The 16,385-nt window shown below is 37.8% G+C and overlaps 1 protein-coding gene across 1 annotated transcript; it reads right to left on the reverse strand.

The window, feature by feature from the left end:
* Nucleotides 1-3,555: 3,555 nt before the first annotated feature.
* LOC130906726 (transcription factor 7-like 1-A) lies at nucleotides 3,556-15,456 on the reverse strand. The gene is made up of 6 exons (XM_057821296.1): nucleotides 15,348-15,456; nucleotides 15,196-15,254; nucleotides 11,071-11,218; nucleotides 10,013-10,120; nucleotides 9,872-9,914; nucleotides 3,556-4,701 (listed from the first exon to the last, which is right to left on the reverse strand). Exons 1-6 carry the CDS (start codon nucleotides 15,348-15,350, stop codon nucleotides 4,187-4,189), a joined length of 876 nt encoding a protein of 291 aa, XP_057677279.1. The 5' UTR covers nucleotides 15,351-15,456; the 3' UTR covers nucleotides 3,556-4,186.
* Nucleotides 15,457-16,385: the final 929 nt, after the last annotated feature.

Consider the following 16,385-nt stretch of genomic DNA (forward strand, 5'->3'; position numbering starts at 1 on the left):
ACTCCCAAACAATTCAACTTTGGTTTCATCAGTCCACAAAATATTTTGCCAAAACTTCTGCAGAGTGTACAAAAGTACCTTTTTGCAAACACTAAACAAGCCACAATGTTTTTTTAGACAGCAGTGGCTTCCTCCGTAGTCCTCCAATGAACACCATTCTTGGCCATAGTTTTACATATAGTTGATGTATGCAGAGATATTGGACTGTGCCAGTGATTTCTTTAAGTCTTTAGCAGACACTCTAGGGTTCTTTTTCACCTCTCTGTGTATTCTGCGCTGAACTCTTGGCATCATCTTTTGTGGGCGGCCACTCCTTGGGAGAGATGCAGCAGTGCCAAACTTTCCATTTGTAGACAGCTTCTCTGACTGTCGATTGATGAACATCCAGACTTTTAGAGATGGTTTTGTATCCTTTCCCAACTTTATACAATTCAACAATCCTTGGTCGCAGGTCTTCAGACAGCTCTTTTGACCGAGCCATGATGCACATCAGACAATGCTTCTCATCAAGACAATTCTTACTCAGTGTGTATTTTATAGTGGGCAGGGCAGCTTTAAACCACTCATCAGTGATTGGGCACACATCTGACTTAAATTGTTTAGTAAAACTGGGTTTCAATTGCTTTGTCTCCTTAGGCAGAGGGTTCACTTACTTATTTTACTCCCTTCTGTCATTGTTTACATGCTATTCTCATTAAAATATGAAAACTAGGGCTGTCAAACGATTTAATCGAGTTAATTACAGCTTAAATATTAATTAATCGTAATTAATCGCAATTAATCGCTATTCAAACCATCTATAAAATAAGCCATATTTTTCTGTAAATTATTGTTGGAATGGAAAGATAAGTCACAAGATGGATATATACATTCAAAACACAGTACATAAGGACTATTTGTTTATTATAACAATAAATCAACAAGATGGCATTAACATTATTAACATTCTGTTAAAGCGATCCATGGATAGAAAGACTTGTAGTTCTTAAAAGAAAAATGTTAGTAATAGTTATAGAAATTTTATATTAAAACTCCTCTTAATGTTTTCGTTTTAATAAAATTTGTAAAATTTTCAATCAAAAAATAAGCTAGTAGCCCGCCATTGTTGATGTCAATAATTACTTACACAATGCTCATAGGTGCTGAAGCCTATAAAATCAGTCGCACCCAAGCGCCAGCAGAGGGAGGCAAAACTCCATAAAACACAATTAACAAGCAGTTAACTGTACTGTCATTTAAATCTATCTGAGCGGGGGGAGTGCGGTAATTGCGTCAAATATTTTAACGTGATTAATTTAAAAAATTAATTAACGCCCGTTAACGCGATAATTTTGACAGCCCTAATGAAAACCTATAAATGTTCTGGTGGTTTTAGTTAAAGCAGACAGTTTTTGTTTTATCTGTGTGATTTTGACAAAGATCAGATCACATTTGATGGTGATTTTATGCAGAAATGTGAGAAATTCCAAAAGGTTCAGATACTTTTTCAAACCACTGTATTTTGAGATTTTGGGAGTATTAAGGGGTACTTAATGGAATAATTTCGACTTATGTGGAAATTCAGGTTACGTTGCCAACGTAAAAATGGAACTTGTTCGTAACCCGGGGACTATCTGTATTCCCAATTGTTTGTATTGAAAGAAAATGTCAATTTCATCGTTTCAAATGGTTCTAGTGGAAATAACTCCTGACATACTAACAATGCTTTGTGAAAAAAAACTACACTCCGAGCTCAACCTTTTATTTTGGTATTTCATTTGTAGCTATGGAAAATATTTAGTTCGAACTAAAATAAATCCAGTTTTTTAAAAATGTATTATTAAAGACTGAAATATCTTCAAGATTCAGATATACATTTAAAATGTAACATTTATGCATTTAAAATTTGGATACAGCATTTAGGTATGATATTTAATATTCAGCTATACCTACAGTTGTGGTCAAAAGTTTACATACACTTGTGAAGAACATAATGTCATGGCTCTCTTGAGTTTCCAGTTATTTCTACAACTCTGATTTTTCTCCGATAGAGTGATTGGAACAGATACTTCTTTGTCACAAAAAACATTCATGAAGTTTGGTTCTTTTATGACTTTATTATGGGTTAACAGAAAAAGTCATCAAATCTGCTGGGTCAAAAATATACATACATGGATCTGAAAAAGCGAATCATTGACTTGAACAAGCCAGGAAAGTCACTTGGAGCCATTTCAAAGCAGCTGCAAGTCCCAAGAGCAACAGTGCAAACAATTGTTTGTAAGTATAAAGTGCATGGCACTGTTTTGTCACTGCTAAGATCAGGAAGAAAACGCAAGCTATCACCTGCTGCTGAGAGAAAATTGGTCAGGAGGGTGAAGATTCAACCGACAATCACCAAAAAGTAGATCTGCCAAGAATTAGAAGCTGCTGGAACACAGGTGTCAGTGTCCACAGTCAAGCGTGTTTTGCATCTCCATGGACTGAGAGGCTGCCGTGCAAGAAGGAAGCCCTTGCTCCAAAAGCGGCACCTTAAGGCTCAACTGAAGTTTGCTGCTGATCACATGGACAAAGATAAGACCTTCTGGAGGAAAGTTCTGTGGTCAGAAGAAACAAAAATCGAGCTGTTTGGCCACAATGCCCAGCAATGTTTGGAGGAGAAAAGGTGAGGCCTTTAACCCCAAGTACACCATGCCTACTGTCAAGCACGGTGGTGGTAGTATTATGCTGTGGGACTGTTTTGCTGCCAATGGAACTGGTGCTTTACAGAGAGTAAATGGGATAATGAAGAAGGAGGATTACCTTCAAATTCTTCAAGATAACCTAACGTCATCAGCCCGAAGATTGGGTCTTGGGTGTTCCAACAGGACAATGACCCCAAACACACATCAAAAGTGGAAATGGAATGGCTAAATCAGGCTAGAATTAAGGTTTTCGAATGGCCTTCACAAAGTCCTGACTTGAACCCCATTGAGAACTTGTGGACAATGCTGAAGAAACAAGTCCATGTCACAAAGCCATCAAATTTAACTGAACTGCACCAATTCTGTCAAGAGGAGTGGTCAAAGATTCAACCAGAAGCTTGTGAATGGCAACCAAAAGCGCTTAATTGAAGTGAAAATGGCCAAGGGACATGTTACCAAATACTAGCGCTGCTGTATGTATATTTTTGACCCAGCAGATTTGATCACTTTTTTCTGTTCACCCATAATAATGTCATAAAAGAACCAAACTTCGTGAATGTTTTTTGTGACAAAGAAGTATCTGTTCCAATCACTCTATCAGAGAAAAATCAGAGTTGTAGAAATAACTGGCAACTCAAGAGAGCCATGACATTATGTTCCTCACAAGTGTATGTAAACGTTTGACCACAACTGTATTTCAGTTGACAAAGTGTTAGAAATGTGCCAAAAAGTGACACAAAATTTCATATAAATTATGTTTAAATAATTATTTTCCATAAAATTACTACTAATAAAATAAAATATAATATATAAATATAAAATATATAAAATATAAATAAAATAAAATTTTCCACTAAACTACTGTCATTTTGGCCTCTTTACAGACAGCGCCCGTATAAGTGTCAATAAAAGATTTTGTAAATGTCTGCAAATGTCAGTCTTCTTTACTCATTTTGAACCAATATGTTCCAATACTTTTGGTCGCCAAAAAGGTCTTAAAGCAGTGTTTTGTTCATGTTTCTACTCAGTCTATAACAAAAATGAAATTACATCTGTTCAAACAATTTCAGAAAGGAAATCATGTCTGAACTGCGTTACACAGAAGGAAAACAAATTCTAGACTGAGTTGTTTGAATAAATAATACAGGGATCATTACTAGGTGCAAGGTAGCAGGCAGAACCTATGTCTTGAAACACTGACCGAGGGGATTGCCGTGAGTTGAAATCCAACAGGGAGTAATGAGGGGGAATACTAGATGAAGAGATTAACGTCCATACAGGCTAGTTCTGCACAGGCTCTGAACGTAAGTCCAGATATTGGCTCGGAGCCTCTTGCCCTGTGTGCATTCCAATGAGCAACCAATAGGATCTCGTCAAAAAATAAAGTGCTGTGGCATTGTATTGCCCATGATTTTAAAAAAATAAACATGTTGTAAACTTTGAGGATTCATTAATTGTGGCTATGAACCACAAATGTCTTAATTTGTCTTCATAGGTTGGCTCCGCCATCCCACTCTTTGCAAGACTCAACACCCTCCGGTATCAGCAGCGGTAATTCCTAAACCCTCAAACACAGAATGGAGCCTATCTGTGCCCAACTGTGTAGTCGAGGGCTTGGTATGAAAACGCTCCAGTAAGCTTTGGAGCTCTTCCTCTAAATTTAGCTCTGCTGTGGACTGCTCTGTCTGTGTAGTGGAGGATTCATCCTCAAATCGCCCCAGTAATACGTGGAGCTCTTCCTCGATGCTCTGAGGTTCGGATGAATTCACCGTCGACGGTCGCGCGTTTTTCTCCTGGGCAAGGGGCATGTAATTTACACCGCTCAGAAGCTGTGAAAACTCCATCGCTGATGAAGTCGGTGCAGCTGGAGGCATGAAGTTATGCACAAAAGCAGGAAGGCTGGCTTTAGGTTGCTGCTGTGGCAAACATGCAATGTTGCTCACAGATTGTGATTCTCCCTGTGTAGGGTATCGTTCAGGTCCCATCATGCCCGTCTGGACTGGAGCCACGCACATCCTTGTGGGCTGTGGAGCTTCAGGATCTTGTTGAACAAAAGACATATCAGTCAGATTACCACACAATTTTTAAAAACATGTTTTTGCCTAAGGAAAAAGGCAATAAAAAACAGTAATGTTTATGTGTAATTTTCCTGACATTTATGTTGGCGTATGAGCATTGAAATCTGCAAGTCTGAACTAAAATGGACCCTCACCCAAGGGCGTAGGTTTGCATAGACACGGTAGGGACATAACACTACCAACATTTCAGGATGCTCAAATAGTCCCCACCAATTTTTAAGAAACCTTATTTGTATTATATAATGAGTTCAGTAAAATAGGTCATTTAGATTGTCTTCCCGTACGTTGTAAGAATAGACCCGACCATTGTTAAGTGAATTATTTTCATTATGTTCAGACTTACATTTACCCATTTTCACTTGCTGAATGTGTCGATCCATTTTTCTCCCTCAAACGCATGTTTTATGTTTTATGGGCTTAAGACAGGACCCCCCGGCACAGACACACACGCACTCACACAGCACCGAGATTCATGTCGACAACATGCTGCCTCTTCTACCCCTTCAAAGGAGGGATACTAGAAGTTTTTTTAATAATGTAACGTAAGAATTAGTGTTGCACCGATACCATTTTTTGGTCCCAATACCGATACCTGGCTGTGCAGTATCGGCCGATACCGATACCATTCCGATACCACTCTGTTTGCAAAAAAAAAAAAAAAAATACATACATATACGTATAAGGGATGCATCGATACAGTTAAGTCACGGTTCGGTACGATTTTCGATACAATTGAATACATTTAATGCTCTAAAACAGAAAATACAACTGTTAGTATTATTTTATTTTTTTTTTTTTTTTTTTATAGCAAGCAAAAATAACAGTGCCATCATATAAACAAGCATTGTAGTGCATAATATTTATGTGCTTACTTCTTACTGATCTGAAGAAATTTTGTATATAAGTGCTGAGAACAATCTTTACTGTTTGTAAAGTGGGGCACACTGTTGATTGCTGCTGCTCCCTTAGCAGCTATATTTACCATATAAGCAAAACATCCTATTTGTGGTCCGAGTCCATCTGTAACATGTGCTGAATTAACAGTATTTGCAGCATTATCTATAGTCACTGGTATGGATTGATTTGGCCTGCTTAACTTTTTAATTAAGTTTCTAATTCATCAATGTAGTATATGGACAACGCATCGCTCGGGGCTCACGCAGATAATGGCATGGGATCTAATGTAGCACATCTAGGTTGGTATTTGATGATATCTAGTGTGTGCGCAAGAGTTGGCATGGGATCTAACATGGGACATCTAGGTTACTATCTGATGATATCTAGTGTGCGCGCTGCGCCGCTTGAGTGTTTTCTGGCCACAGAAGTCACTTCTGCTCATTACTGCACAACACCAGCATATGACAATCGACTTTCATACACAGGACAAGTTTGAAGTACGACGCTCTTAATTTGCCACTCATTGTTCATCATGAAACCATGAGTTTGCTTAGTCTCTCACGGTCTTAACCTTCCTGATCCCATTGGCTCTACAACAGTAGGCGTTAGCTTACGCACGCTAATCGTTGGTGAATGACATGTCAGAAAAGCAGCGTAACATCGTGGATATGCGTAGTAGTGAACATACTTAATATTGACAAAGGTGTTATTGTCGTTTGGTAATTTCGAGACAAAGACATACAGATGTCATGCATCAGGATTTGGGAAGTTAGCTCACGTGGGGAAGACAGGTAATTTGCGCTCAAGTGATGCCAGTAGATAGTATCGGCGCCCTAAATGTTAGTACTCGTCAATACCACCAATTCAGGCCGGATCGGCGCCCCCTGGCGATACTGGTATTGGTGCAACTTTAGTAAGAATATGTAATGCAAGACGTAACACTTTAAGTAATGTAACTTAAGAATATGTAATGTAATGTCAATGTTGTGGAGGTGGGGAAACACCACTAATTTTGCGACTGGAAAGTCTGACCTACACCAGTTAGCATAACATTAAACTGTGTGAACTTGCTAACCTGCAAAACTATTGCAGTCAGGCCAGACTCCACAAGGAACAGCAAAGTGAAGCTACCTGTCCATGTTTGCATTATGTGCATTATTGTTATGCAACGTGGTGGCTTCAGACTGCAAGTCCATTTATTAAAAAAAAAAACAAAAAAAACAACAGAAACTATTCAAGAATGGGCCCACTTCAGGCGGACACTGACATGAACATGAACTGACATGAAACAAAAATCTATAAAATGAAATCATACATCTGAATTTCATGAGAGTACCGTATTGGCCCGAATATAAGACGATGTTTTTTGCACTGAAATAAGATTGAAAAAGAGGAGGTCGTCTTATAACTGCGGCCTAAAAAAAAAAAAAAAAAAAAAAAAAACTGCGGCCTAGACATATACCCATTCACGACGCTGGATGGCGCCAGTCATCAATGAATCGAATGCTGAACGCGACTCGGGCGGCCAAAGCGAACCCCTGACACGAAGAAGAAAGTGGTAAGAAGGAAAAGAGAAGAAAATACCGGTAATAGAAGAGATAACCAAAAATGGAGAAACTTCGCGACAATTTGGAGAAAAGTGGGTCGAAGATTGGCCAGATTAACAGGTGTTCGGCCATTCCTTACTACGCGGCGAAACGTCTACACAATGCTCAGGGCGCTTGCGTATGCATTCACACGCATGCGCACATCGGTTGGAAGCGGTGAGTACTCACTATTTTTGTTTTTATTTAGTTATTTAGAACCTTTTCACAGCCTCAAAGATACTTTTTGCATGTATTACCCTCTCATACTTTTAACCATTGTGTTTTTTTGTGTTAGCTTTGAAGCAGTTGACCACATTAGTCACGTAGCGTATTTAAACCGTCCTTATTTGATATAACTACATTTAAGTATTTTCTGCAGGCATTTCTTTAGTACGTTATTCCTGTATGCATCTAAACAAAACAAGTTTAGAGCGCACGGTAGTAATTTAGGTGTCAAATTCGACTAATGTAGGACGTTTCGCCGATGTAGCATATTTTGGCAGAACACCGGCAGCTGAGGAGAAGTTATGACGCAAACTTCAAGTTGATGGTGATAAATGAGGCGGTGTCTTCAAACAACTGCAAAGCGGCTGTGAAATATGGTGTCACAGAGTGTAATGTACGGAGATGGAGAGCTCAAAAAGATCGCCTAAAAAATGCTCACAGTCAGAGAAAAGCTTTCCGTGGTCGTTTCTGTATAAAAATTAATTTGGTGTTCAAAAAGTCTTTTTTCAAACTTGAGTCTTGAAAAAGAGGGGGTCGTCTTATAATCGGGGTCGTCTTATATTCGGGCCAATACGGTACTTTGGTTTGAGTCTTGGGGTAGTCTAGTATGCCTCAGATGTAGATCAAGTCCTTGGATATCAGATTTTTTTTCATTAAGTTTTCCCAAATCACTTTTATGTTAAAATACTTTAGTTTGAGTCTAAGGGTGTTCCAGTTTCCCCCAGAAGTGAGCCCATTCTTGGATAACTCCCCGCTTTTTTAAAAGGACTTCAAAATGTTTCTTTAGTAGTTTTTGAAAACAAAGGTTAAGGTTAGTCAATATAGATTTATTTTGCATTGATCATTTAGCCTATCAATTAATTAGGCTCATATTTGTGAGAAATGGAGCCCTGACCTTGTTCAGAAATTTGGTTTTATTCATGTCCAGTCCCCAGCAAAGAGTGTACAAGCAGGTTATGCTGTTATATCGTCGCCTATACCAAACCTACGCCCTTGACCTAAACGTTTGAGTTTTTCACTATAAGAGAATCATCACGAGAAAGAATTAGTTATTATGCAAGCTAATTTTAATTCATTCATTCATTTTCCATGCCGCTTTTCCTCACGAGGGTCGCGGAGGTGCTGGAGAACTATCCCAGCTAACTACGGGCAGTAGGCAGGGGACACCCTGAACTGGTTGCCAGCCAATCGCAGGCTAATTTTCACCATACGAGCAAAATCTAGAAAAGCCTCACACTTGGCGTGTGTGTGCCTTGGCATCCCGCCAGGTAGCATGCATGTGGCTCCCTAAGTGCCTTGGTGTCCCAATAGGTGGCATACGAGCATCTCACATCAACAGAGGCCCCCATCTGCCCACCAGCTGCTGATCCTCATTGTCTCCAGTGATAGAATTTTGCCTCAAAGTGCATTGAAACCATTTGTGCTTACAAGTGAACATTAACCATGTCCCCCAGTTTAACATCCGTCCATCCATTATCTACTGCTTAATCTGGGGTTGGGTTAATGGGGCAGCAGCTTTAGCAGGGAAGCCCAGACTTCCCTCTTCCTTGCTACTCCAGCCAAGTGCTCTGACAGGATCCCAAGGCGTTCCCAGAGACCCGAGAGACATAGTCTCTCCAGTGTCCTGGGTCGTCCCCGGGGCCTCCCGCCGGTGGGAGATGCCCGGAACGCCTCTCCAGGAAGTCATCCAGGAGGCATCCGAACCAGATCCCCGAGCCACCTCAGCTGGCTCCTTTCAACAGGGAGAAGTAGAGGCTCGACCCTAAGTCCCTCCCGGATGACCCTATCTCAAAGGGAGAGCCTAGACTCCCTGCGCAGGAAACTCATTTTGACCACTTGTACCCGAGATCTTGTTCTTTCAGTCATGACCCACAGCTCCTGACCATAGGTGAGGGTAGGAACGTAGATCAACTGGTAAATCGAGAGCTTTGCCTTTTGGCTCAGCTTCTTCTGCATCACATCGAACCGGTGTCCGAACGACGAACCGATCCACCTGTCGATCTCCCCCTCCCTCCTGCCCTCACTTACGAACTGCTTGTTTGCTTTATTGTTATGGTGTAAGTATGGCTGCTTGTTTTCTCTCCTCTTGCTCGGCTGGCTCACACCTTTGTTATGTCGCTAAACTTGTATAGACAAATCACTGCATTTCTGAACAAAACAGCACTCGATTATCAACCAGTGTGATTAAAACAGTGCTCAATTATTTTCCATTACGACTACCCCAGGAAGAAAACATTTCGCGACATCCCCCTCCTCTCGCGAGACTATATACAGTATCATTTGTCTATTAAATTGTCATTGGTACACCTCTACATAACATTGCATCCATATTACTATTACATGATCCCCCTAGCTTCTCACTACAAGTTGCGTTCCAAAATTTGAGAAGCACTGGATTAAAGAATATAAACAAAGGATTACGTACCTGTAACAGCAGCATTGCCCCTCATTCGCTTTCTCTTTTTTCCCTACACAATCAGAATCAGAAATCAGCAAATAACAACAATATATTCCATGTATCCCATGAGGTGTATGGTTGACATGTTACTCAAAATGTTGGACACACATAGTTGTCACACATGGACCAGTTGGGATACAACTGGGCATGACGTCGCCTCTCAACATCTGCTTCCTCATAGTACTTGGCCTGGTCTTGTTGTGGTAATGAATTCCACTGTTGACACACACATTGTTAGCGTAAAAATAAAACTACAAGAAAACACTACAAAATTCTTGCCTATAGTAACACTTCTCATACTTGAGTAAAACCTTTCGCTACTCTACCCACATCTGTTGATAAATAAGGTATTGGTATGTCTGTAAAGGAAAACGTTTGATACTGAGTTGTAGTGCTGCAACAATTAATCAATCAACTCGAGTCATTCGATTAGACAAAAGCTTCGAGTTATATTTTGCTGCTTGGAGGATTTGTTTAATAAGAGGGGCGTTGTAATGTTTTTTTTGACTGTGTTTGCATTTGGTTTTATTGATTTCGGTGGATACACAGCCCTCTTTTGGCAATTGTGGATATGACACAACTTATTTAACATGGCTGAATCCAACTGCTCCCTGTTAAGACAAACATAAGGTAAGTTTTTGTTGAAACCTAATTTGTTTTTATTCATGCATTCGTAATTTAGTTATAGGTATTTTTAGAAATATATTGTAGGAATATGTATTTGAACGATTTGTTAAGAGCACTGTAAAAAAATGGTAGCATTTTATAGCATTTAAGCTAGCGGACTTTTGCTAAGCAAGTTAGCCAATTGTCATTTTGCTGTACTTAGATCTTCATTTATTTTTTTTTTAATAGTTGGAGGCTGAGCTCACGTATTGTATTTTTAAATGCATTTATTATGAAATGAAAGTGCAATTCTGCATAGTTTGTAGAAACACTCAGGAATTTTGTTTTGTACTCGCATTTAAAGCTCTTTTGAAAGTGCAATCTTAGCAAGCCTTTGTTTTACATCTCCAGAAATTTACTCTGCAACACATTAACTGTTCCTATTACTTGACTGTTCCAACTGAACAGATTAATCGATTGCTTAAATAATCGACAGCTGCAGCCCGACTGAATTGTATCTCAGTACTATCAAGTGCATCTTTTGTGATTGGAGCATTTACCATTCCTCCCAGGATGACATTCACCGATGCGCTGTCTTTTTTATCAAGTTTTCCCATGAGTGCTTTGCGATGCTTCCTTGCAAACACCATAAAGGCATTTGGTGGCTTCTTTATGTATTGCTGCTCCACTTCATCGTCAGCATCTCTCCTATCAATGATCGAAGACATACAGTTAGCTTTTACCTTCTGAAGCTTAAGAACAGGTTCAAAATGAACTAAAACCGCCTCATCATCCCCGAGACTTTAAAAGAACCAAAGATTGTGCAAGCCCTATCCTAATTCACTCGGAAACCACCCAGCAACAGTAGGTCTGCAGTTAATGTAATTATTCATCCCTGAGACAAAATAATAAAAAAGCGGGCTCCAAAAATTGTGTACACAACCCTGGAATATACGTAACAAATTCCCTCCTATTCAATCCACGAATAACTGAAGAGTAGCAATTTTAGTGAGTGTCTTCCTCAAGAAGAACAAACTTAAAAGGATAATATATGGCAAATTTTCCATTGATGTTTCATGAAAATAAAGAAAGCGCACGAATGAGAAGGTGTGTCCAAACTTTTTATATATATACAGTATATATATTAGGGCTGTCAAACGATTAAAATTTTTAATTGAGTTAATTACAGTTTAAAAATTAATTAATCGCAATTCAAACCATCTATAAAATACGCCATATTTTTCTGTAAATTATAATTGGAATGGAAAGATAAGACACAAGACGGATATATACATTCAACATACGATACATAAGTACTGTATTTGTTTATTATAACAAATCAACAAGATGGCATTAACATTATTAACAATTTGTTAAAGCGATCCATGAATAGAAAGACTTGTAGTACGTAAAAGATAAATGTTAGTACAAGTTATAGTAATTTTATATTAAAACCCCTCTTAATGTTTTCGTTTCAATAAAATTTCTAAAATTTTCACTCAAAAAATAAACTAGTCGCTCGCCATTGTTGATGTCAATAATTACACAATTGTCATGGTGCTGAAACCCATAAAATCAGTCGCACCCAAGCGCCAGCAGAGGGCGACAAAACACCAAAAAAACACAAGTAACAAGTGGACATTGTGCTGTCATTTTAATCTGTTTGAGCGGGGCATGTGCGTAAAATGCGTTAAATAGTTTAACGTGATTAATTTATATATATATATATATATCAGTGTATCTGCTAAGGATATTGTATGTGCAATTCCTCCCATATTAAGTTCCTAAATTATACAAGTTTGATATTGTATAAATTTACTAAGGGTTGTATATGTAGTTTGTGTGTCACATGTTTTAAATACAAGTTCCAGATGAAACACAAACTTTATGAATTTTATACTAAAACTTGACCAAGACGAACACATTTTGAAATGACTACAATATGACTAAGACTAATAAGTATTTTCGTCCAAGACTAAGACTAATCCAAAAATTAAAAGGGCTGCCAAAAATATATCATATTTTCAGATAGCTATGTGTGCTTACTTGAAGCACTGGCAGATAATTTCACTTATTTCTTGTAGATTTACGCTGAAAAGAAGGAAATTTAAAGTGGGTTTTTGCACCAAACTCCAGTGCGACTCATGTTTTGCTTTTCTCTTCATTTGGCATTTTGTGCTGGTGTGACTTGTACTATAAAAAATACAGAAAATAGCTTCAACAAAGTGACGTTTACCTCGTCATAAGACACATTGAGCAATATTTTCACTTCTATCGTCATCATCAACCACAGGTACCCATTTGTGGTTGGCACCAAAAAACTCTACATACAGTATATATGTATATATATATGTATATATATATGTATATATATATATATATATATATATATATATATATATATATATATATATATATATATATATATATATATATATATATATATATATATATATATATATATATATATTAGGGCTGTCAAACGATTAAAATTGTTAATCGAGTTAATCACACCTTAAAAATTAATTAATCGTAATTGATCGCAATTCAAACCATGTTTAAATTGTATATGTATCATATAATATTTTTTTGTAAATTTTTGTTGGAATGGAAAGATAAGACAAGACGGACATATACATTCAACATACTGTACATAAGTATTGTATTTGTTTATTAAAACAATAAATCCACAAGATGGCATTAACATTATTAACATTCTTTCTGTAAAGGGATCCACGGATAGAAAGACTAGTAGTTCTTAAAAGATAAATGTGAGAACAAGTTATAATAACTTTTTATTTAAAAAAAAAAAAACCTCTTAATGTTTTCGTTTTAATAAAATTTTCAATCAAAAAATAAACTGATAGCTCGCCATTGTTGACGTCGCCGAGCGTGACATCACATGGGCTCCCTGCCTTTCTTCCAGTGTCTTGAGCTACATAAGGTAGTGATTGAAATACACCACAAGGTGTCAAAGCGAGTTTTAAATTATAGATCTAGCAAAGGCAAAGTCTAAGTTTTATGTGTATTTTGCATTGCTATTTTGATTTGGAATGCCAGTTCTCTTTGCATTGAGCGCTTTTCTTTTAGTGAACATTATATTTTTGAGAGATATATTATTTTTGTTGTGCTTTCACTAAATGATACTGTAACGACTTAACTGTTCCGCCCAAATGCATGATTGGAAGTTGGGCAACCATGACTGTCAGTGGGGACTGCAAATGGTATATGTTCTGCGTTGTGTTCAATAACGCATCTTAAGAAAAAGATCATCCCCTGTCATTCTTTCCCACTTCGCTCGCCACAATAGTTATGTTTTTGGTGAAAGAGTTGCCAAAGCTTATGCCAATAAAAGTCGCGGTCCAATGACCGCCTGTGTCGGACCATTTTTGGAGTTCTGTGTAAAATTTTTCATTTTTATTTTTTTCTCATTCTCTTGTGTCTTTTCATTGCAAGCTAAATAAATGAAGACATTACTACCAAAGCATTTGTAATTGCAATCGTTTTCTGAAGGAATTGAGCATTATCTGACAGAAATTCAGGGGTGCCAATACTTTTGGACAGCAGTGTATCTACTAAGGATATTGTATGTGCAATTCTTCCCATATATTTTTCTTTTAAGTTCCTAAATTATACAAGTTTCATATTGTATAAATTTACTAAGGGTTGTTTATGTGGTTTGTGTGTCACATGCTTTACATACAAGTTCCAGATGAAACACGAACTTTATGAATTATATATACCGTATATATTCCATATGGGTTCAGTTCCCAAATTATACAAGTTTCATATTGTATAAATTTACAAAGGCTCATATATGAGGCTTGAGTGTCACATGCTTTACATACAAGAACCATATAAAACATGAACTTTTTGAAATATTTTTCCATATGAGTTGTTATTATCAAGTTAACGTAGTCCTTGTAGACGCTACAATGTGTGCTCGTTTACATTCATTCGAAATTGTTGGAAACCTTTATTTTTGGACGAAAACATTTTGAGTAACTCAACTACAACTTAAACGAGACGAAATTTGTATGAGATTTTGTCAACTAAAACTAGACCAAGACGAACACATTTTGAAATGACATTATTAATAAGACTAGTAAGTATTTTTGTCCAAAAGACAGACTAAGACAAAAATTAAAAGGGCTGCCAAAAATATAGCATATTTTCAGCTAGCTATTTGTACTTACTTAAAGCACTGGCGAATAATTTCACTTATTTCTTGTAAATTTACGCTGAAAAAAATGGAATTTAAAGTGCGTTTTTGCACTGAACTCCAGTGCGACTCATGTTTTCCTTTTCCCTTTTTTTGGCATTTTTTGCTGGTGTGACTTATACTATGAAAAATACAGAAAATAGCTTCAACAAAGAGACGTCGCCATAAGTCATATTTGGCAATATTTTCAGTTCTATCGTCATCATCAACCACAGGTACCCTTTTGTGGTTGGCATCAAAAAACCCTAGACAAAACAAAGCAAAAGCAGAACCCATTTGGTCACTCAGCCGAAGTGTCGCAAGACTTGCCGATGATATAAATGGACGTCATACAGGATATTGTGATGAACTATTACTGAAGTTTTGTAGGAAATATTTTTTCCTAAACATTTTGGTTGAATCCCGAGCTGTTGTGTTTGAAATTTGATGTTTCATTTTTTATTGTTCACTGTTTGTCACTTACGAAAACACACTTGGAGCAAGATTGGGGTTTCCAGGCATCATCATTGTTGTGCCCCCCATCTGAAAAATAAGTAAAAAGAGTAAAAGTTATAACTGCAATTTTTAACCACATAGTCCACTCCAAAATGTGCAGTGTGGTTGAATGATGATTACCATTTGTGGCGGAGCTGCAGCAAAATTGACCGATGCTGGTGGAACAAAGTTTTGCACGGGCCACCAATACGGCACCTGCTGTGGAAAAGGTACAAAGGGGGAGCCATACGTATTACAGTATTAGAAATTTCCCCCGATTGGATCACGTGATCGGAAATCGGGCCCGATCACGTCATATTTAGAAGATCGGAATCGGGGAAAAAGTTTTTTTTTTTAATGTCTATTGTTACGCATTAACTCATTGGCTTCCATTGACGACGATAAGACGTCCGATCCATATTGACTGGGAGGCCTGACAGCAATTGAATGATGAATGAGGTAAGGGCTACAAGCAACAAAATAATCCAGAGGAATAACAATTAGAGATGTCCCCGATCCGATCACGTGATTGGATTCTATTCTGGAGCTATGAAAAAACGGTTGAATATTCTTGCTTTCAAAGTAGCATCAAAACACATTTCAGTGCAAAATTATATGAAAAACTATAGAAAGAGATATTATTGGAACTATTGTGGCCATTTTAAGTAACTGACATCATCATTGTTACAAAATATTTACTGATGAAAAAGGGTGACATCACCAACATTTCTGCTTGTCTGTGCGGTCACCCTATCGCCAAAACATAGTCGGTTGTCGCGATCTGACGTGACAGCGGAATGAATGATGTGTAAAACAGATTTTTTGCATGTTGACCGACATTTTCTGCAAAAGTATGGACGATTTTAGTAAAAAAATCGGATTTTTCTGGTGATGTGTGACATCACCGAACGTAATACACGCCTTATATAACTCAAAACCATCATCATTATTATGCACTGCAACTGCATTCTACATGCCAAAATGCTTTCGAGAGGCCTTCTGAACACTAAAGCCACCCACGTTGGGGGTAGCGCTATTGCACACCAGGGGATTTTACAACCCGGAAATACTGTAAACCGTAAGTTATTTTTGGGAATGACAAACAATGACACTTGCTTTTGCTTTGAGCATTTTGCTGCTGCTGCTGAAATAGCTGTTTTTGAAGGCAAATCATGCATT

The sequence above is a fragment of the Corythoichthys intestinalis genome, chromosome 18 (assembly GCF_030265065.1).
Source record: "Corythoichthys intestinalis isolate RoL2023-P3 chromosome 18, ASM3026506v1, whole genome shotgun sequence".
Taxonomy (NCBI): Eukaryota; Metazoa; Chordata; class Actinopteri; order Syngnathiformes; family Syngnathidae; genus Corythoichthys; species Corythoichthys intestinalis.

What these genes read in the sequence shown, in the direction of transcription:
- LOC130906726 (XM_057821296.1), bottom strand. An exon ending in GGTCCATGTGTGACAACTAT is followed by an intron (nt 9,915 to 10,012) that starts GTGTGTCCAACA and finishes CTGATTGTGTAG; the next exon opens with GGAAAAAAGAGAAAGCGAAT. An exon ending in GGGCAATGCTGCTGTTACAG is followed by an intron (nt 4,702 to 9,871) that starts GTACGTAATCCT and finishes TTGTTCAACAAG; the next exon opens with ATCCTGAAGCTCCACAGCCC.